Source organism: Electrona antarctica, assembly GCF_951216825.1.
Source record: "Electrona antarctica genome assembly, chromosome: 4".
Taxonomy (NCBI): domain Eukaryota; kingdom Metazoa; phylum Chordata; class Actinopteri; order Myctophiformes; family Myctophidae; genus Electrona; species Electrona antarctica.
The window spans coordinates 45441899-45464788 of record NC_136809.1 but is presented as its reverse complement, the minus strand read 5'-3'; the positions used below and the strand labels follow the sequence as shown (position 1 = coordinate 45464788).

At 42.9% G+C, this 22890-nt stretch overlaps 1 protein-coding gene and 3 long non-coding RNA genes across 4 annotated transcripts; all 4 read right to left on the bottom strand.

Annotated features, from left to right (window-relative positions):
• Positions 1-5700: 5700 nt before the first annotated feature.
• On the bottom strand, positions 5701-22538 carry LOC306922572 (uncharacterized protein). The gene is made up of 5 exons (XM_079500261.1): positions 22399-22538; positions 11729-11852; positions 10540-10695; positions 9225-9506; positions 5701-8964 (listed from the first exon to the last, which is right to left on the bottom strand). The coding sequence occupies exons 2-5, from the start codon at positions 11817-11819 to the stop codon at positions 7343-7345; spliced, it is 2151 nt and encodes a 716-aa protein (XP_079356387.1). The 5' UTR covers positions 11820-11852; positions 22399-22538; the 3' UTR covers positions 5701-7342.
• Positions 16024-17446, bottom strand: LOC306921814. The gene is made up of 2 exons (XR_013789840.1): positions 16295-17446; positions 16024-16064 (listed from the first exon to the last, which is right to left on the bottom strand). It is a non-coding gene; the product is annotated as an uncharacterized lncRNA (long non-coding RNA).
• Positions 18713-20135, bottom strand: LOC306922017. Its single transcript, XR_013789873.1, has 2 exons — positions 18984-20135; positions 18713-18753 (listed from the first exon to the last, which is right to left on the bottom strand). It is a non-coding gene; the product is annotated as an uncharacterized lncRNA (long non-coding RNA).
• LOC306921465 lies at positions 21402-22082 on the bottom strand. The gene is made up of 2 exons (XR_013789771.1): positions 21673-22082; positions 21402-21442 (listed from the first exon to the last, which is right to left on the bottom strand). It is a non-coding gene; the product is annotated as an uncharacterized lncRNA (long non-coding RNA).
• Positions 22539-22890: the final 352 nt, after the last annotated feature.

Genomic DNA, 22890 nt, shown 5'->3' with positions numbered 1-22890 from the left:
TACAAAGGCTGTTAACTGTGAGTGGACGACCCAATTAAGCATTACACTTGTTTCCAACTAGAATTTCGCGGGCCTTCGGCCCGCTCATCCCAGAGTTGCGTTGCCCCGCGTTGCGATACAGAAGTCCACAGATACAGAAGTGCACAGTGACACGCGTTGTATGCAGGTGTTTTGTGTTGCAGCGCGCGTGTAGTGTTGTTGTTCGTATCCATATATGCGCCTGGGTTCGTCCCGTTTGTTCCACGCCAGGTGTCGACGCAGTCGTTCGCGCAATTTTCTTATTTTAACTGTGTATGTAATCGCGGCTAGTAGCACACAAATTATTTTAGGAGCACGATGAAAAGTTATCAAATAATGTGTTTGAGGGCCCTCCTATATACAGCTGTAGTCCCCACACGTCTCAATATTTGCCATTGACAATGAACAGAGAAATTAGGTCAAAATTCCGCTAAATATGACGTAAATTGAAATATATTATATATATATCTTTTTTTAATTGAATTTAAATACTTTACTTATAAAAGAACCTGGCAAGCCGCACCCCGCGGTCATTTTCCGCTAACCTGAGCGGTGCTCCCTAGCCATCATCCCATGCACCGTCGAGAGGAAAAAGAAGTGAAATAAATGCAGCCTTGAGCCTACCTACCAATGTGGTGTTGTGGAGCTTGATCACCTCCTCCTCCTCCTCCTTTCCCCAAATTGCCAATCCCAATAAATCCAAAAGTAGCCTAGTGTGAATACTTCCACAGCCTAATTACTAAAGGATAAACTATCAGTGTTCTCCAAAATGTGTCAATGTTTGTCAACTCAGCACGTGTTGACAGCGCATTGTAAACAGAAGCCGTGTGTGTGTCACACCAAAAGTGGTGACCTATAGAATCCTGTACATAGAAGCATCACGCAATCGTCACCCCTACACAGCTGTCATTAATTAATGGTCTTGACTTGATTGCCTATGCGTTCAAGTGATATAGGGTGAAAACCGTGAAATGCACAGGCTCATCTTACATCGCTGCTGGCTGCCACTGCAGGCAACAATGAACATGCACATTTCCCAGAAAGTTTCAGGGCACACTACTTTGTCTGTCTTTCTCTATCCCTTTCTCTCTGTCTCCCTCCCTGTGTGGGTCACGTGGTGGGCTTTGAGCAAATGGGAGAGGGAATGTAGTGTTGCCAGGTCCGCGTATTGTAAGCGAGTGGTAGTGTGTGTAAGTAGCGTGTTGAATGGCATTTTTTCTGTGCTTGTTTTCATAGACGTGGCAAGAAATTAGGCGGGGGTGTCGGTGCTTGTGGCGTGTTTGTGTTTATTATTGATAGTGATATTGTTTGTGAGTCTGGACGGGAGGCGGCTTTAGTGGCAGTGCAAAGCCAATTTTGACGCGGGTGGTGTTGAGTGTGGGCGTGCGGCGCGACATGAGGAGATAGCCGTGGATCGACGCGGAGGGTAAGTCTGTGACGTGTTAGTGTGTTGTTGCAGTGTGTGTTGCTCCTGCTTCGGCTCCCAGCGTGTCGGCACCCAGCGTGTCAGTGGCGTAGTAGCTGGTGACTTTGGGTATTGGGTTGCGTACATGTTTTCAATTGTATAATAGATAGGGTCCACCATGTTCAAATCATCAAAACATTTAGAGACGTACAAATAGACACTTCTATAGACAGAACAGGAATTCATCATAATCTTGGTATGGTCGAGGGAAAATTAATGTATGATCTTAGGATGTCAATAAAAACGGGAGGCATACTATGATCCGACGGAGCAATGATCCGACGGAGCATTGGTCCGAGGTGCGCTGGGGATCGGGAGAGGGTTGGGGTTAGGTTTAGGTGTGCTAAGTGCTGCCCCCGGGGGCACTGTTTTTCTAGCAAATCTAAGCTAGCAAATATAAGACTTCCGGGGGACGATCTCTTCAAAATAGAGTATTGAAAAAAAGATTAATTTGCACATTAAAACTATAAATTAAGCATTTAAACGATGCTATAGGACACACATTATGTTTCTGTGTAAAAATAAGTAATAAGTAATGTTTCTGTGTAAAGATAAGTAATTAAAAAGTTATCTAAATGGATAAATGCTATTCACTGGAGTGCATGGACTTTATAAAGTGGACACTGGACAAAAATCCCTGCTATGTATCGACTAGTGTGACATACGCACATGTCCGGGGAGACCTCCTCTACAACACCACACTGTCCGCTAAGCAGCAGAGGTGTAAAATTTTAATTGGCACACCATACAGCGAGGTGAAAGGTAAAACAATATCCCATTTCCAGACTAAAGTGAACTAAAGTGGACACTGGACAAAAATCCCTGCTATGTATCGACTAGTGTGACATACGCACATGTCCGTGGAGACCTCCTCTACAACACCACACTGTCCGCTAAGCAGCAGAGGTGTAAAACAAAAATTGGCACGCCATACAGCGAGGTGAAAGATAAAAAAATATCCCATTTCCAGACTGAAGTTAACTAAAGTAGACACTGGACAAAAATCCCTGCTATGTATCGACTAGTGTGACATACGCACATGTCCGTGGAGACCTCCTCTACAACACCACACTGTCCGCTAAGCAGCAGAGGTGTAAAACAAAAATTGGCACGCCATACAGCGAGGTGAAAGGTAAAAAAAAATCCCATTTCCAGACTAAAGTCAACTAAAGTGGACACTGGACAAAAATCCCTGCTATGTATCGACTAGTGTGACATACGCACATGTCCGTGGAGACCTCCTCTACAACACCACACTGTCCGCTAAGCAGCAGAGGTGTAAAACTAAAATTGGCACGCCATACAGTGAGGTGAAAGGTCAAAAAGTGGACTAAAATACAATAGAATATAAAAGAATACAGACAAGGCTTTGAAAGTTACAAAAAAATACCTTTTAATTAATCATTGCTAATATAACAGTGTACACTTTCAATGGAAAGAAAAAGGCATACAGTTTGCTTACGGTGTTTCTCATTCACTGTTACACAGAAGAAGAAAAATTCACTCTGGTAGTACGCTGATGTCACCACAATAAATACTCACTTTAGTCTGGAAATGGGATAGTTTGTGACCTCTTACCTCGCTGTATGGCGTGCCAATTTTTGTTTTACACCTCTGCTGCTTAGCGGACAGTGTGGTGTTGTATAGAGGAGGTCTCCACGGACATGTGCGTATGTCACACTAGTCGATACATATCAGGGATTTTTGTCCAGTGTCCACTTTAGTTAACTTTAGTCTGGAAATGGGAAATTTTTTGACCTTTCACCTCGCTGTATGGCGTGCCAATTTTTGTTTTACACCTCTGCTGCTTAGCGGACAGTGTGGTGTTGTAGAGGAGGTCTCCCCGCACATGTACATATGTCACACTAGTCGATACATAGCAGGGATTTTTGTCCAGTGTCCACTTTAGTTGACTTTAGTCTGGAAATGGGATATTTTTGTATCTTTCACCTCGCTGTATGGCGTGCCAATTTTTGTTTTACACCTCTGCTGCTTAGCGGACAGTGTGGTGTTGTAGAGGAGGTCTCCACGGACATGTGCGTATGTCACACTAGTCGATACATAGCAGGGATTTTTGTCCAGTGTCCACTTTAGTTGACTTTAGTCTGGAAATGGGATAGTTTTTGACCTTTCACCTCGCTGTATGGCGTGCCAATTTTTGTTTTACACCTCTGCTGCTTAGCGGACAGTGTGGTGTTGTAGAGGAGGTCTCCACGGACATGTGCGTATGTCACACTAGTCGATACATAGCAGGGATTTTTGTCCAGTGTCCACTTTAGTTCACTTTAGTCTGGAAATGGGATATTGTTTGACCTTTCACCTCGCTGTATGGTGTGCCAATTAAGATTTTACACCTCTGCTGCTTAGCGGACAGTGTGGTGTTGTAGAGGAGGTCTCCCCGGACATGTGCGTATGTCACACTAGTCGATACATAGCAGGGATTTTTGTCCAGTGTCCACTTTATAAAGTCCATGCACTCCAGTGAATGGACTTGGGCACTCCAGTGCATAGACTTGGGCATTTATCCATTTAGATAACTTTTTTACGTTATTTCATTACTTATTTTTACACAGAAACATAATGTGTGTCTTCACAATTACTGTAATGTAACAATAATACTAATAATGTAATGTAATAATTATTTAATTAACGACGCTTTTATTCTGAAAGCAACCGGATGTTTTAAATTTGCTAGCTCTCAAACAGGAAGTTCTAGATTTGCGAAAAAGACGGAGCCATCTAAGCTAGCAAATAGCCAAATAGCTACCGGTGGACGATCTCTTCAAAATAAGAGTACCCCCTAAAGTATTGAAAAACGATTCATTAAAACTATAAATTAAGATCAAGAATTAAACGATGCTATAAGACATACATTATGTTTCTGTATAAAAATAAGTAATGAAATAACATAACATTATAAAAAGGTTATCTAAATGGATGAATGCTATTCACTGGAGTGCATGGCCTTTACAAATTGGACGCTGGACAAAAATCGGTGCTATGTTTCAACTAGTGTGACATATGCACGCGTTCGGGAAGACCTCCTCTACAACACCACACCCTCCGCTAAGAAGCAGATGTGTAAAAAAAAAGTTCAGAGGCAGTGTTGTTTTTGGCAGAACATTTTAATTTGAATGTCATAAGATTTTAGTCGACTAATTCTACAGTTGATTTAGACTAAAATGTGTTTTGCAGGCCTTGATGTTGTCGTAATGACTGATTTTACACTTGCTGAAAATAGCCGATCTACAAGCTCACAACGAGTCGCGCTCTACAACACCACACCCTCCGCTAAGCAGCAAAAAGGTGTACCAAAAAAAGGGCATGCCATCTAGTGAGATCAGAGGTAAAAATGTTCCATTTCCAGAATAAAGTGGACGCTGGACAAAAACCGTTGCCATGTTTCAACTAGTGTGACATAGGCACGCGTTCGGGGAGACCTCCTCTACAACACCACAGGCACACACCACTGTACCTTGTTATGAGGGTTAGGGTTATTCCATGAATTATTTCACTCCGTTGTGCAGTTTAACCCATTTTGACCTAAAAATGTCTTCTACATCCTGACAGTTTTCTGAAAAAGCTATGTTTCTATGTCAGTCGTTCTTCGATTTTTCAAAAATAGCAGACCTACAAGCTCGTAGCGCGCCACTCGGTGGCGCGCTACCGAGTGGAGCAAAGTTGCAAAGTTGATTTAAAAAAAATCAACTTTGCAATCATGCAGCCCGTTTGGCAAAAAAAGTACTTATGTTACATATTTCGCGTAATACATGTTTTAGAAAAGTTTTTGTTTATTAACAAAATTAATAGGCAAAAACAATGAGTAGTAAAATATTTTTCCAGGAACATTGATGAATTCCAAAACCTTTTCCAGGACTGGAAAATGTTTAATTTCAAAGTATTTCTAGCCCATTTTGACCTGAGATCAGATTCTAAAGATGTCTTCTACATCCTGACAGTTTTCTGAAAAAGCTATGTTTCTATGTCAGTGGTTCTTCGATTTTTCAAAAATAGCAGACCTACTAGCTCGTAGCACGCCACTCGGTGGAGCGCTATGAGCTTGTAGATCTGCTATTTTTCAATAGCTAAAGCATAACATAATGCTAACACCAAAAGGGGTTCCCGCCCTAGTAAATATTAGAAATAAAAATAGGCTCTCATTGACTTCCATTGTAACGGGTCAACGGCTGTCAAAGTCACTCTTTTAGCACATAAACGAACACAACAAAAGTTGATACTGACAGGTTATCATTATCACATCAGGAAAACTAAGGAAAATGTTTTATTTTTAATTTAAAAAAAATCAACTTTGCAATCATGCAGCCCGTTTGGCAAAAAAAGTACTTATGTTACATATTTCGCGTAATACATGTTTTAGAAAAGTTTTTGTTTATTAACAAAATCAATAGGCAAAAACAAGTAGTAAAATATTTTTCCAGGAACATTGATGAATTCCAAAACCTTTTCCAGGACTGGAAAATGTTTAATTTCAAAGTATTTCTAGTAATGTCATGACCGTGAGAACCCTGCTTGAAGGAACACTTCAACACTTACTTACAGTTTAGGTATTCAGTGGAGGCGCTTATCCAGACTTTTAGGAGAAGGAGAACCTTTTATTTTATGTCCACAATATGCAACCTTTCGACCTTCATCAGGCATGATCTTATCCAGACTTAAAAGTGCAAAATCTTAGAGGAGAGGATAACATTGGCCCAAACACTTTTTTTTGTTTTGTTTTAATAAAATTGTCACAATTGATCCAGTCCAGATGTTTGTCATGATAATTATTGTTAAAGGTCTAGTGACGATTATTATTCTATTTTTTCTGACCTCAATTGCACCCAAAAAAAACCCTGAACTTTGGACATTCAGTGGATTTTCTGTGGTCTGCACAGATTACATTCAAATAAAACAACAAAACAGTAAAATTATATTTTAAAAAAAACAGCAACTTAATTAGCAATACATGCCTGTAATGGCATCCTCTAGCAAAAAACTTATAATAAAGTCAACATAAATGGTTTGTTAATATGTTTTAAGGGTTTATAATGAGAAGAAAACAAAAGAGCTGGAGCATGGAGGCCTCTAATGACAGAAGCAGTATAATAATCCAATATATTTTCCTTGTCTATCGACCTCCCTACGATCATACAGCCATTTAATTTGATCCTCCCATTATACTGGAAACTAAAAGGTGCACAAATTAATTGGCGTATTTATGCCGTATCGGTATCGATCCGATCTCAAAATAACTTTCACCGATATTGTTGACGCAATAATAACACGACCGTCAATAGCTTTATACTTGCAGAGCGGCCAGTCTGCCTGTCTCTTTAACCCATTCTGGGCGGGAACCCCTTTTGGTGTTTTAAGCATTACAGTATGTTATGCTTTAGCTGTTGAAAAATAGCAGATCTACAAGCTGGTCTGCTATTTTTTGGAAAATCGTGAAAATGTGGCGCAAATCTTTATATATATTCTTTCAGAGCGAACGTTTTTAACTCATTTGCTTCTGGGGGGGTCTCTGGAACAACATATTTTCAGATGGGGGTCCGTGGCCAAATACACATAATTCAGGGGGACATGAAATATTGAGCACCACTGAGTATACTGATATATATTCTGTATCAGTGGTGCTCAATATTAGCAAAGGGCTACTTTGAACAGCACACGAGGATAGCTAAAGGGGGCTGCAGTGTTTAAGAGCAGAGGGTAATGATTTTAGGCAACACAATAATGAATGAATAGTGCGACACTGTTTTTGTTTTGTCCTGTGAGAAATGTGGACACAAAGGTGTAACTTTCAGATTACTTGATACATTGAAACTCTTGTCACAATTGTGTACATTGGAAAGTATTTTATCCAGTGTGGCTAAGCCGGTGTCGCTTGAGCTGATATGACTTACAAAAACTCTTATCACAATGTTTACATTGGAAAGGTTTTTCTTCACTGTGGACATACTGGTGTCTCTTCAGGGTGCCTGATAGACGGAAACTCTTATCACAATGTTTACATTGGAAAGGTTTTTCTTCACTGTGGACATACTGGTGTCTCTTCAGGCCAGCTGACCGACTGAAACTCTTATCACAATGTTTACATTGGAAAGGTTTTTCTCCAGAATGCACACGCTGGTGTATTCTCAAGTCAGACGATGAGGTAAAACTCTTGCCACAGAGTTCACAGTGGAAAGCTTTTTCTCCAGTGTGGACGGCGTGGTGTTTCTTCAGGTTATTTAACAGACTGAAACTCTTGCCACAATGTATACATTGGAAAGGTTTTTCTCCAGAATGCACACGCCGGTGTATTTTCAAGTCAGACGATGAGGTAAAACTCTTGTAACAATGTTCACACTGGAAAGGTTTTTCTCCAGTGTGAATACGCTGGTGTATAATCAGGTCACCTGACTGACCGAATCTCTTGTCACAATGTTTACACTGGAATGGTTTTTCTCCAGTATGGATAACCTGGTGTGTTTTCAAACCATATGACCTACTGAAACTCTTATCACAATGTTTACATTGGAAAGGTTTTTCTCCCGTATGGATAAGCTGGTGTGCTTTCAGACCACCTGACCTACCGAAACTCTTATCACAATGCTTACATTGGAAAGGTTTTTCTCCAGAATGCACACGCTGGTGTTTATGCAGTTCACCTGACCGACCGAAACTCTTGTCACAATGTTTACACTGGAAAGGTTTTTCTCCGGTATGCACACGCTGGTGTGTTTTCAGGTAAGACGATGTAGTAAAACTCTTGCCACAGAGTTCACAGTGGAAAGCTTTTTCTCCAGTGTGGACGGGGTGGTGATTCTTCAGCTGATCTAACCGACTGAAACTCTTGTCACAATGTATACATTGGAATGCTTTTTCTCCGGTGTGGATAACCTGGTGTCTTTTCAGTTTATATGGACTTCTAAAACTCTTGCCGCAATGTTTACATTGGAAAGGTTTTTCGGCGGTATGCAAACGCTGGTGTCTTGTCAGGGAAGACGATGCAGGAAAACTCTTGTCACAGTGTTTACAGTGGAAAGGTTTTTCTCCAGTGTGGACACACTGGTGTGTCTTCAGGATACCTGACCGACTGAAACTCTTGTCACAATGTTTACACTGGAAAGGTTTTTCTCCAGTGTGAACACGCTGGTGTGTCTTCAGGATACCTGACCGACTGAAACTCTTGTCACAATGTTTACACTGGAAAGGTTTTTCTCCAGTGTGGACACACTGGTGTGTCTTCAGGATACCTGACCAACTGAAACTCTTGTCACAATGTTTACACTGGAAAGGTTTTTCTCCAGTGTGAACACGCTGGTGTGTAATCCTGTGACCTGACTGACCAAAACTCTTGTCACAATGTTTACACTGGAAAGGTTTTTCTCCAGTGTGGACACGCCGGTGTCTCCTCAGCTGATATGACTTGCTGAAACTCTTGTTACAATCTTTACACTGGAAAGGTTTTTCTCCGGTGTGGACACGCTGGTCACCTGACAGAGAGAGAGAGAGAGAGAGAGATACAGAAAGACAAAGATGGTCGGAGTGTGAGAGCAGGGAGCGAAGGGGAGAGGCAGGATAAAAATGGTGAGTACAGATAATTCGAAAAGCTTCCATCATCGTGTTTGGCAGTCCTACGGCTTCCCCGTTAATATTTATTTTTATTCATCTTTCTATTTTTTTTAGTCATTATGCCAACTGCCAGTGTTCCCCGCACATGTAGTTCCTGTGCCTGTGTTTAACAATGACTGACCTCCAGTTGTCTCCGCCCAATCATCACTGTCTTCAGTGACTTCAGTGTCGGATTCACGCTCGACTTCAACTTCAGAGCGGTGCGAAGAGATGTCTTCATCGTCTTCTTCACCTTTCACTGCTAGTAATGTCAACGTTGACCCGACAGGTTCCTCTGGTCTTTGTAGTAGCTCCTCCTGTTCTAATTTAATGTGTGGAGGCACTGGTTTCTCCTGGAGCAGACTGGGGCTCCTCTCCTGTTTAGGGGAAACCTCCTCTTTACACACAACCATGTGCATGATGTCTAGGAGCAGAAAAATAACATGATGGTCAACACTGGATTCCTAAAATGTAAATCCATTCTTCTTCCATGTTCCATGTACAAAATGACTACTGTATTACTTACCAAGATAAGATTGACTAAACCGTTACCAACAACAGATTAGATTACACTTCTGAATGTTTTAGCAAGATTTGAGCTGATTTGAGCGGTTTTTAAATACAAAAAAATAAAAAAAATAGTAGTAATACATTTAATTAAGCAAAAGGGAGTTCCACTGGCCTTAGATAGCACTTTATGTAGACTTAGATAGTATTTTAAACAGACTTATAGCTTGTTACGTAGACAGCACTAGAATTGCATTTTATGTAGTCATAGCACTTTATAGTACACATGTATAATATATAATATAGTATAGTATGTATAGTTTACATAGATACTCCACTGTTACGTTCTTAGTTTACACGATTAATATTAACTACTTTTTATATATGTGACGTATGCCATGCTTTTGTTATTGCTTAATGTAAGTCGCTCTGGATTAAGAGCGTCTGCTAAATGCCTAAATTGTAATTGTAAATTGTCACAGCAAATATTACATTTGAATCATGAAATTCTCAAACAATTTAAAAATAAATTACTTCACACCTGAGCTCTGATTTGGGAGTAAATTCATCATGCCACTCATTGCATGATGTTATGAAACAGAAGCACTTCTGACAATGAAAGCTTTAAATGTGGACCAATGGTAGCTTAACAATCTATGTAGAACAGTTTCATGGCTTTGCTCTGTACATCTGTAAATGGGTTTGACCAAAATATGAATGTGCGTTAACATTTCAGGAGATTAGGAAAACTATATATTTTATGGAAAGTATGACAAATCAGAAAATCCATGATTCCATTTGCGCAGAATCCAATATGGTTTGAAATTACACAAGCGACTATATTATGAGTGTCCTAGTATTTTTTTGCCGTCGTTATTGTACAGTGAAACTGAAAATCAGACATTGTGGCAGCCCTACAGAAACAGAAAGGAAGAGCACATGAAACTTACTGAGGTGTGGGTGGTCTTCAGGTTCCTGTTTAATAGAAATGTCTTCAGGTTCCTGTTTAATAGAAATGTCTTCAGGTTCCTCCTGTTTAATAGAAACGTCCCTGGCTGAGTCTGGAGAGTTCATCTTCACCAGCGGTCTGGACTCCACACACCGGTCTGAAAACAAGTGAACAAGTAAGGACTTTCCATTTAGACCTGAGGACGATTCTACAAATGCCTTCTAAATCATGACAGTTTTCAGAAAAAACAATGTTTCTATGTCAGTGGTTCTCAACCTTTTTCATGTCAAGGACCCCCGGAATTATCTGTATTTGGCCGCGGACACCCATCTGAAAATATGTGGTTCCAGGGACCCCCCCCCCCCCCCCCCCCCAGAAGCAAAGATTTGAGTTCAAAACGTTCGCTCTGAAAGAATATATTCAAAGATTGTTTGGGGATCTGGATGTTGCCCCCGGGTTCCCCCACACACTACAGTTGCACCGCTCACTTCACACAGGTGTGATTTTTTCCCTAGGATAGCTGCGTTTGTTTTACGCCGCCGGGCTACTACTAGTAGGGTTAGTAGTAGGAGTAAGGAAAGCACCACCCGTGTGGGCGGAGCTTCACCTTCTATTACAAACAAGAAACCCACTTCTGACAGCTGCCTCGCTGGTCTAGTGGACTCCCTCGAAGTCCCTCGACTTTGAAGCCACACCTCACGAGTTAAAATCCCGTAACAACCATGGACTACTTTTTTACGATTTTCCCTACAACTCCAGACTACTTTTTTTTTAAATACGGTAGTTATTGTGAGGTTAGGTTAAGGTTAGGTTTAGGCATAGTTTTGTGAGGTTAGGCATACCACTTGTGTGCGGTCCAAAACACAGACCAGCGCTCCCTACTCCACTGACAAACAACCAATCACAAGCCGTAAAAAACGCAGCTATGCTAGGAAAAAAAAACGGAACCACTGAGACAGACCAAAACACCGGAGATGATAGAGCGTCTGTATTGGCAGCATATAGACTCACTAAATTGAGAAAGGACGCAATCATGTCACTTGATGGAGGACTTGTGTGTGTGTTGAAAAGCCGGTCGGTAGGGTACTTTTTGTTTTTGCAGGGCAGGCGGGATGTTGATTCATTTGTTTGGCGGGGCAAGTTGGCTCCCAGGGCACGCATCACCTGACCCGCGCATCACCATTACATACCTATCCTGTACAACGTCACTACAGGTCTCATCCTTGCATCAATCAGTCCACATCTCTGGTCCACCTCTCTCGGTTCCTCTTTGGAGGCCATGTGTTGATCCAGTAGATCTCTCCCTGTGGCGATCTGTAGAAATAAAATACCTTTTAGTTCTCATTCAGTAACCTTACATACATACAGTATTTCATAGAACAGTGGTTACATTCAGTAACCTTATAGAACACAACAGATAGGAAGAAGATCACTTAAACACATTCACCGCCGATGACGTAGATCTACGTCAAGTCTAAATCGCAGTAAGACAATGTCTTCTCCGAGTGTGTCAGGGGTCTGTCACAAGTTAATTCTACATCCGGTTCCGATTCTGGTGGAACCTGTCTACCGAGCAATCTTCGTTCCTACTCTCACCAATGGTCATGAAGTGTGGGTCAAGCGCCTTGAGTTCCAAACAAGCCCCAAAATACCTCTGGGTGCGCTTGGAGAGAACTCCATTCAACCAACACCTTGAAGACGTGAGGGCAAATTGGATTTTCAACCAAGCCCTGGTCTTCTCTGCAGCTGAATACTGTGCCCCAGTCTGGTGTAGGAGCCCACATGTCAAAAAGGTGGACACAGTATTTAACAACTCTCTCCGAACCATAACTGGCTGCCTGAAGCCCACTCCCATGTCCTACCTGCCAGTCCTTGCGGGAATTTCCCCGGCCGGCCTCTGACGAGGGGCTGCTACCATCAAGCTAGCAAGGAAAGCCTTGCTTGTGGGTTCCACCCCGCGTTTGAAACGGTTGTGGGGGTCCCTCTACTGTGTACTGTACTGTACTGTACTGTACTGTACTGTACTGTACTGTACTGGCACACCCGAAATCATCATATATACACTTTAACCCAGCCACCCACCCACACACACAGCTCCGTAAGGGAGTGGTTGCACCACTAAAAATATATATAAATACACTTATAGGGAAAAGGTGTAAGATTTGTCTTTGTCTATATCAGTGTAGCCCCATATGTGCCCTCTCCCTACGCTCATTCTATAGCTCCGAGATGAGGTCACACACAGGGCCCCTCCCACCCCGTTCAGAAACGGTGCATGTTTCCACAAGGAACGATTCTTACCCTTTTCTAAACAATGAATCGAAAACGTGAAGCGGTAGAAAGGGTTTACACTAATTCACACTTAGCAACGTCGAAGAAAATCCAACTTTAAACGGTTACACGAGCGTCTAGCGGTTGTTTAGCATGTTTTTCAAGGAAGTTGAAAAGCTTTAGCGCCTCCCCGGCGCCTCCCCTGGTCGAAAATTTCCAACTGACTTCAGTTCACTCGACATGCACGCTCACACGCACAAATCCCTTGATGAACATGGAAGCGGCTGACTAAACCAACCGCTGTAACGCTCGTAACCGTTTAAACTCGGATTTTCTTGGACGTTGCTAAGTTTGAATTAGTGTAAACCCTTCACGTTTTCGATTCATTGTTTAGAAAAGGGTAAGAATCGTTCCTTGTGGAAACATGCGCCGTTTCTGAAAGATGTGGGAGGGGCCCTGTGTGTGACCTCATCTCGGAGCTACAGAATGAGCGTAGGGAGAGGGCACATATGGGGCTAATATCAGTGTAACATTTTAGCTCCCCGGGACACGTCATGACGTTGCTCCGAAGAGTGTAACCAAATGGATGAGTCCTTTTAACCTGAGGACGATTCTACAAATGTCTTCTAAATCCTGACAGTTTTCTGAAAATCTTATGTTTCTATGTCAGTGGTTCTCAAACATTTTCATGTCAAGGACCCCCAAAAATATATGTAGCCTATTTGGCCGCTGACCCCCATCTGAAAATATGTTGTTCCAGGGACCCCCCCATTGTTAATTGAACCTATCATGCATCATATTTACTATTTCTATGTGGCCTGTATAACATTAGTTACCATAAGGTGAACTTATATAGGTGATGATGGTGAGAGATGTTAGAAACAAATCTGTAGGCCTATTAAACAGCCGTTTTGGAAATCGGAGGCTAATCTTTCCGGTGATAAAATGGCCACCAACGTAATCAAAAAAGTCAACCAAAGAACAAGATTCCTTTACAGGATCTCCTCACTGGTCAACAAAAACACCTTGAAGACCTTAACAGGAGCCCTCGTACAAGGTTTCTTTGACTATGCATGCACCTCCTGGTACCACAGCACCTCAAAGGCCCTTAAAACTAGGCTCCAGACTTCCCAAAACAAACTGGTCAGGCTCCTACTTGGCCTCACCCCCCGAACCCACCTCACCCCTGCCCACTTTGACAGGCTGGAATGGCTTAGGGTCGACGACAGAGTACAGCATCTTGCAATGGGTCTGGTCCACAAGATTCGATACACCACTAAGATACCCATGTACCTGTCTAGATACTTCCTTAATGTTAACGAAGTCCACACCCATAACACCAGAGGAAGTGCAACGAACCATGTACAACCCAGATTCGGCACAAACAAGACTAAATTATTTTCGCTCCTATGCCACCAAAATGTGGAACGCCCTACCAACAGTCATTAAGACATGCAAATCCCTTGACTCCTTCAAAACCGCTCTCAAAGGGCACCTACGGACGGCTGCAATTCGAAACTGGCCTCCGTAAAATCTGAATCCTCCCCCCTGTCCACCCCCTTTTTCCCCTTACTGTATATGTTTCTTTTCCCTTTTTACCTCCCTTATGATGAATTCCTGTTCTGTTCTTTGACTATATATAGAAGTGTCTATTTGTACGTCTCTAAATGTTTTGATAAATTGAACAAGGTGGACCCTCTTGTAAAGTGTAATGCTTAATTGGGTTGTCCACTCACAGTTAACAGTCTTTGTATTTGCACTTGAGTTTGTGCTTGAAATGTACTGTAATTCTGCAAACTGTTAATACATATTTCAATCAATCAATCAAAAGGTGTGATGAATGAGATTTCAAGTTAATCTAGTTCCCATGTTCGTTTTGAGTTGTGATGGCTGTTTTTATAACCTATGATTTGATTATGATTACAAAATGTCATGGCTAGAATGGCTCACTGTAGTAGACCTACGCTCCATGACTGGGGAACTTTATGCCGACAAACGGAGGACAAAGTTCGAACCCCGTCAGAAACAAACGTTCATTTATTTACGGTTTGATTGATTGATTGATTGATTGAAGAATTTATTAACAGTTTGCAGAATTACAGTACATTTCAAGCACAAACTCAATACAAAGGCTGTTAACTGTGAGTGGACGACCCAATTAAGCATTACACTTGTTTCCAATAGGGTCCACCATGTTCAAATCATCAAAACATTTAGAGACATACAAATAGACACTTCTATAGACAGAACAGGAATTCATCATAAGACGGTATGTATTTATTCTTTCATCGATGCGTTTATATTGACGCATTACATGGGCTGCATAGTTAATGTATGTGACACATATGTTTACTCATAGTTGCATAATGCAACTATGAGTAAATGCAACTTGCATTTATAAAACGAAGTGTTGTACATAGACAGTCACAGGAAGAAGGCGAGTGTCTTCCTGTTTCTCAACAACAATCACAACACAACAACAAAACACAAGGCTAAACAAAGGGTGTGCAACCACAACGCAATGTGAGTGTCCGTCCGTCTCCCCGACGCTTCTTAATCCAAACGAGAATCAGATCGGTTGGTATGTTTTGTTTAAATTGGTATTGACGAGGACAGCTACGCAGTGTAGGGTCCGTGTAGGACCACAATGGAACATCTGCAGTTACTAGGACGACGGAGACGCGGTTTCAAGTTGATCTGATTTCATGTTAATCTTCTTCACCGGAAATTCGAGTCTAGTTTTTACGTTTGTGCCTCAAAATCACTCTTACCTTGTACAAATGCAAAATCTAAGCTCCTGTATGTTTTGCCCCACTTGTCCGGTGGGTGTTCGGCAAACAATTACACCGCGTACGACCGTAGTTTTCAATAAAAAGGGTATTTTAATCCACTCCGTCCATACTCTGTCTCGGAATCCTCCATCGTAAATGCGCAACAGAACATTGGCCGCGCCCCTAGCGGCCAGGATTCTGTTGCGCATTTACAATGGAGAGAAAACCAAGATGGCCGCCAGATTCCGAGACAGAGTATGGACAGAGTGGATTAAAATACATTTTTTATTGAAAACTACGGTCGTACGCGGTGTAATTGTTTGCCGAACACCCACCGGACAAGTGGGGCAAAACATACAGGAGCTTAGATTTTGCATTTGTGAGTGATTTTGAGTCACAAATGTAGCGGACCGGCTGGATAATAATTGGGTAAAGCCGACTGATGAGTTTGACGTTTCTCTTTATTCAGAACCCAACGTAGAAACTGGAAAAAGGACATAACATATAGGCTATATCAATATAACATTCCATAATCAAAAGGCATAATACATTTTCCATAACATCCATGAGCATATACATCACAAAACTATACAATATTTAATCCATCATATCAACATGCAATATAGAAATAAATAACCCTCAGACAATACATACAACAATAAGACTAATTACCAGTATCCCTCATACAAGATTGACAAACAATAAAAGTATCACCTTTTTCCCCTTTCCAGCTCGGTGCTAAAGTGGCTTGTGCAAAACTGTTCTGTTCCAGGGCTCGTTTGGGCCATCCGTCCTTCCTTTGCGGTCTGACCGTCCGTCCGTCCGTCCTTCCCTTCCTCAAATAAACTTCTCCATGTTTGCCATTCCTCTCTTGTGGCAAATCTGGCAATATCTGTTCCTCTACCAGCGAGGTGGGCAAGTGACAGTTTTATGAGCTAATGCCTCCTTCTAGCCCCATACTGGGTGTCAGCACCACACAGGTGATCTTGATCTGTGTAATCAGTACCAGTTTGTGCAGGAAACAATCAAAATAAGGCCTGAGACCTGACATTTGGACAGAAAGCCTTTCAAAATAAAAGCCTTAGGGACAACACATTGTGACAATTGGAACCCTCCATTGTGGGTCCGTTACACTCCCACCAAAATCATAGTGATTTAAAAACTTGGCATAATCACAAAGATTTTTTGTCAATTTACGTGACCCCATACTCATTTAAAATTCTAAATACAATATGTAGGAAGGGGCTGTGCAGTCTGTCTCCCACCTTTCCTCCCACCTTAAATACTCCATCTCCAATGAGAACATGCTCAGCACTGACTTCCGATGAGCATTGACTGATGAGCATAGTGTCTTGGGCCTTGAACCTTCCAGCCTTGGCTGGTTTCCTTTTGGTTTGTTTGGGCAGGGATGCCCGTTCTTCGTCTGGTTGTCGTCGTCCTTGTTGCAGTGGTGCTCCTCTAGCTGCTCGTGTCGCTAATAAAGCAGTCAGGGTGTCTTCCTTGGCAGCCACTGCTTTGGGGGCCTGGCCCTCAGCTTGAACTTGATTCTGAGGGATGGCATGAGGCTCGGCCCCTCCGACCTGCAGAACACCAGCGCCAACTGAATCCCCTGGCCTCTTGGGATCTGAGGCTACGGCCGTTGCACCCTGCTGGGCTGAGTCTTTGGGATTCACTGCTGCCACTCCCTCATTCACCTCCAGCTGTTCCTCGATGCCCTTTTCCTCTTTGCGATCCGGAGCACCCGACCTAGCTGTTGTGTCTGGCAGTGGTGGATCTCCTTTTGTTGCTCCTCTGACAGCCAGGAGCGTCCTCTGCTGCTCCCGCTCCTGTGCGGCAGCCTCGAGCTTCCTCTGCTGCTCCCGCTCCTGTGCGGCAGCCTCGAGCTTCCTCTGCTGCTCCCGCTCCTGTGCGGCAGCCTGGAGCTTCCTTTGCTGCTCCCGCTCCTGTGCGGCAGCCTGGAGCTTCCTCTGCTGCTCCCGCTCCTGTGCGGCAGCCTGGAGCTTCCTTTGCTGCTCCCGCTCCTGTGCGACAGCCTGGAGCTTCCTCTGCTGCTCCCGCTCCTGTGCGGCAGCCTGGAGCTTCCTCTGCTGCTCCCGCTCCTGTGCGGCAGCCTGGAGCTTCCTTTGCTGCTCCCGCTCCTGCTCAAACTGCTCCGTCCATGTCATCTGCTCCATCCGTCCAGCTTCAAACTGCTCCGTCCAGCTCATCTGCTCCTTCCGTTTCTTTACTTCTGCTTTCCTTGCAGCAAGCTCTGCTGCCTCCACATGGCTGGCTACCACCAAAGCCGGTGTAGAATGACAGCCATATCTGGAATTGATTTGTGTTGGAGGGCCAAAGGAGTGAGGCTCACAGTCAAGCAGTTCTTTAAACCGTTTTTGCACTAAGATTCCATTAAATTCATCCTCTAGAAACCTCTTGTATTCTATTTTCAAAATGTCCTCTGAAATACATTTACATGCCTCAACTCGTCGTTTTATCCCAATATCAGGTGTGATGTATTCTCTGATTTCATCATATAGTCTCGAAATGTCTTCTTTACTCTTAACCAGTGTTTCAATTAGAATTCCTAGGTCGCTCTCAGCATTGGACTTTGACTTTAACTGCGTTCTTACTGTGCGTACAATGACCTTCCACTCGTCATATAAGCAGAGAAGCCTTTTTACCATATTATCAACAAATTCTAGACCTGCATTGTCATCTGACTCATTCACCATCATGCTAATGTCTGCCATTTTGGATTAGATTTCAAATAAAATGTAAGACCTTGAATATAATAACCATAAATAAATGCAACACAAAAACAAATATGGACCTTAAATCACTGTATTACAATCTCACTGTAAAACACCATAATCTTTGCATGTAAACCATTAACTGAAATTAAATTCAAGAACCCTTATATACAATATGTCCATATATGTTCCGTCTCCTGACCGTGTAATGTTCTGTCATGCAGTTGTAGCGTTTGTGTTAATGTAACCGTTCACCAGATTCATTTGACTGTCCGATGTGTTGCAGGCCTGATGGCATAGTTTGAGCTCCAGTGTAGATGAGTGGTGAAGAGTTGCAGTCCTTGGGTAAAGTTTCTACTATAGCGGACCGGCTGGATAATAATTGGGTAAAGCCGACTGATGAGTTTGACGTTTCTCTTTATTCAGAACCCAACGTAGAAACTGGAAAAAGGACATAACATATAGGCTATATCAATATAACATTCCATAATCAAAAGGCATAATACATTTTCCATAACATCCATGAGCATATACATCACAAAACTATACAATATTTAATCCATCATATCAACATGCAATATAGAAATAAATAACCCTCAGACAATACATACAACAATAAGACTAATTACCAGTATCCCTCATACAAGATTGACAAACAATAAAAGTATCACCTTTTTCCCCTTTCCAGCTCGGTGCTAAAGTGGCTTGTGCAAAACTGTTCTGTTCCAGGGCTCGTTTGGGCCATCCGTCCTTCCTTTGCGGTCTGACCGTCCGTCCGTCCGTCCTTCCCTTCCTCAAATAAACTTCTCCATGTTTGCCATTCCTCTCTTGTGGCAAATCTGGCAATATCTGTTCCTCTACCAGCGAGGTGGGCAAGTGACAGTTTTATGAGCTAATGCCTCCTTCTAGCCCCATACTGGGTGTCAGCACCACACAGGTGATCTTGATCTGTGTAATCAGTACCAGTTTGTGCAGGAAACAATCAAAATAAGGCCTGAGACCTGACATTTGGACAGAAAGCCTTTCAAAATAAAAGCCTTAGGGACAACACATTGTGACAATTGGAACCCTCCATTGTGGGTCCGTTACACTCCCACCAAAATCATAGTGATTTAAAAACTTGGCATAATCACAAAGATTTTTTGTCAATTTACGTGACCCCATACTCATTTAAAATTCTAAATACAATATGTAGGAAGGGGCTGTGCAGTCTGTCTCCCACCTTTCCTCCCACCTTAAATACTCCATCTCCAATGAGAACATGCTCAGCACTGACTTCCGATGAGCATTGACTGATGAGCATAGTGTCTTGGGCCTTGAACCTTCCAGCCTTGGCTGGTTTCCTTTTGGTTTGTTTGGGCAGGGATGCCCGTTCTTCGTCTGGTTGTCGTCGTCCTTGTTGCAGTGGTGCTCCTCTAGCTGCTCGTGTCGCTAATAAAGCAGTCAGGGTGTCTTCCTTGGCAGCCACTGCTTTGGGGGCCTGGCCCTCAGCTTGAACTTGATTCTGAGGGATGGCATGAGGCTCGGCCCCTCCGACCTGCAGAACACCAGCGCCAACTGAATCCCCTGGCCTCTTGGGATCTGAGGCTACGGCCGTTGCACCCTGCTGGGCTGAGTCTTTGGGATTCACTGCTGCCACTCCCTCATTCACCTCCAGCTGTTCCTCGATGCCCTTTTCCTCTTTGCGATCCGGAGCACCCGACCTAGCTGTTGTGTCTGGCAGTGGTGGATCTCCTTTTGTTGCTCCTCTGACAGCCAGGAGCGTCCTCTGCTGCTCCCGCTCCTGTGCGGCAGCCTCGAGCTTCCTCTGCTGCTCCCGCTCCTGTGCGGCAGCCTCGAGCTTCCTCTGCTGCTCCCGCTCCTGTGCGGCAGCCTGGAGCTTCCTTTGCTGCTCCCGCTCCTGTGCGGCAGCCTGGAGCTTCCTCTGCTGCTCCCGCTCCTGTGCGGCAGCCTGGAGCTTCCTTTGCTGCTCCCGCTCCTGTGCGACAGCCTGGAGCTTCCTCTGCTGCTCCCGCTCCTGTGCGGCAGCCTGGAGCTTCCTCTGCTGCTCCCGCTCCTGTGCGGCAGCCTGGAGCTTCCTTTGCTGCTCCCGCTCCTGCTCAAACTGCTCCGTCCATGTCATCTGCTCCATCCGTCCAGCTTCAAACTGCTCCGTCCAGCTCATCTGCTCCTTCCGTTTCTTTACTTCTGCTTTCCTTGCAGCAAGCTCTGCTGCCTCCACATGGCTGGCTACCACCAAAGCCGGTGTAGAATGACAGCCATATCTGGAATTGATTTGTGTTGGAGGGCCAAAGGAGTGAGGCTCACAGTCAAGCAGTTCTTTAAACCGTTTTTGCACTAAGATTCCATTAAATTCATCCTCTAGAAACCTCTTGTATTCTATTTTCAAAATGTCCTCTGAAATACATTTACATGCCTCAACTCGTCGTTTTATCCCAATATCAGGTGTGATGTATTCTCTGATTTCATCATATAGTCTCGAAATGTCTTCTTTACTCTTAACCAGTGTTTCAATTAGAATTCCTAGGTCGCTCTCAGCATTGGACTTTGACTTTAACTGCGTTCTTACTGTGCGTACAATGACCTTCCACTCGTCATATAAGCAGAGAAGCCTTTTTACCATATTATCAACAAATTCTAGACCTGCATTGTCATCTGACTCATTCACCATCATGCTAATGTCTGCCATTTTGGATTAGATTTCAAATAAAATGTAAGACCTTGAATATAATAACCATAAATAAATGCAACACAAAAACAAATATGGACCTTAAATCACTGTATTACAATCTCACTGTAAAACACCATAATCTTTGCATGTAAACCATTAACTGAAATTAAATTCAAGAACCCTTATATACAATATGTCCATATATGTTCCGTCTCCTGACCGTGTAATGTTCTGTCATGCAGTTGTAGCGTTTGTGTTAATGTAACCGTTCACCAGATTCATTTGACTGTCCGATGTGTTGCAGGCCTGATGGCATAGTTTGAGCTCCAGTGTAGATGAGTGGTGAAGAGTTGCAGTCCTTGGGTAAAGTTTCTACTATAGCGGACCGGCTGGATAATAATTGGGTAAAGCCGACTGATGAGTTTGACGTTTCTCTTTATTCAGAACCCAACGTAGAAACTGGAAAAAGGACATAACATATAGGCTATATCAATATAACATTCCATAATCAAAAGGCATAATACATTTTCCATAACATCCATGAGCATATACATCACAAAACTATACAATATTTAATCCATCATATCAACATGCAATATAGAAATAAATAACCCTCAGACAATACATACAACAATAAGACTAATTACCAGTATCCCTCATACAAGATTGACAAACAATAAAAGTATCACCTTTTTCCCCTTTCCAGCTCGGTGCTAAAGTGGCTTGTGCAAAACTGTTCTGTTCCAGGGCTCGTTTGGGCCATCCGTCCTTCCTTTGCGGTCTGACCGTCCGTCCGTCCGTCCTTCCCTTCCTCAAATAAACTTCTCCATGTTTGCCATTCCTCTCTTGTGGCAAATCTGGCAATATCTGTTCCTCTACCAGCGAGGTGGGCAAGTGACAGTTTTATGAGCTAATGCCTCCTTCTAGCCCCATACTGGGTGTCAGCACCACACAGGTGATCTTGATCTGTGTAATCAGTACCAGTTTGTGCAGGAAACAATCAAAATAAGGCCTGAGACCTGACATTTGGACAGAAAGCCTTTCAAAATAAAAGCCTTAGGGACAACACATTGTGACAATTGGAACCCTCCATTGTGGGTCCGTTACAACAAACGTAAAAACTAGACTCGAATATCCGGACAGAGAGAGAGAGATTCGTCAGAATCGAAAAAAACCTCTACGAGAGTCTAAATCTTGGGCTAGGGCTTATCCTTTCAATAAAGGTATATATACCAACTCGGCCCGGGCGTACAGCCGGTGGAACTGCGCGGCCTGGTATTCATAAAGTAACCACACAGTGCAGTCAATTAGCCAAACAATGTATTACTGCTGCTAGTAACTACTGGTTGTTTATAATCACATGTATAACAAACAAATAGATGAAAAACACAACATGAATCAGTTCATCTTTTCACCTGTAAACTGTAGCTGTGTTTCTTTCAGTTGATTGTGCTGCTAACAAACGTCCTCCTCCTGCTGCTTAACGACGACGTTTTAGTTTTCTTTGTATATGAATCAGCAGTCTGGCGAACACCGAACAGCCAGTGGTTTTTGGCTAATAGCCTAATAGCCCCTAGCGGCACTGTTTTTCTTGCAAATCTAAGCTAGCAAATATAAGACTTCCGGGGGACGATCTCTTCAAAATAAGAGTACCCTCTAGAGTATTGAAAAAAAGATTAATTTGCACATTAAAACGATTAATTAAGCATTTAAACGATGCTATAGGACACACATTATGTTTCTGTGTAAAAATAAGTAATAAGTAATGTTTCTGTGTAAAGATAAGTAATTAAAAAGTTATCTAAATGGATAAATGCTATTCACTGGAGAGCATGGACTTTATAAAGTGGACCCTGGACAAAAATCCCTGCTATGTTTCGACTAGTGTGACATACGCACGCGTCCGG

Bases quoted from the DNA above. Each gene is read 5' to 3' on its own strand.
- LOC306922572 (XM_079500261.1), bottom strand. From the start codon at position 11,819: ATGGCCTCCAAAGAGGAACCGAGAGAGGTGGACCAGAGATGTGGACTG. The intron at 10,696-11,728 runs GTATGTAATGGT...ACTTGTTTTCAG, and splicing joins AGTGACGTTGTACAGGATAG to ACCGGTGTGTGGAGTCCAGA. The intron at 9,507-10,539 runs GTAAGTTTCATG...TTCTGCTCCTAG, and splicing joins TGAAGACCACCCACACCTCA to ACATCATGCACATGGTTGTG.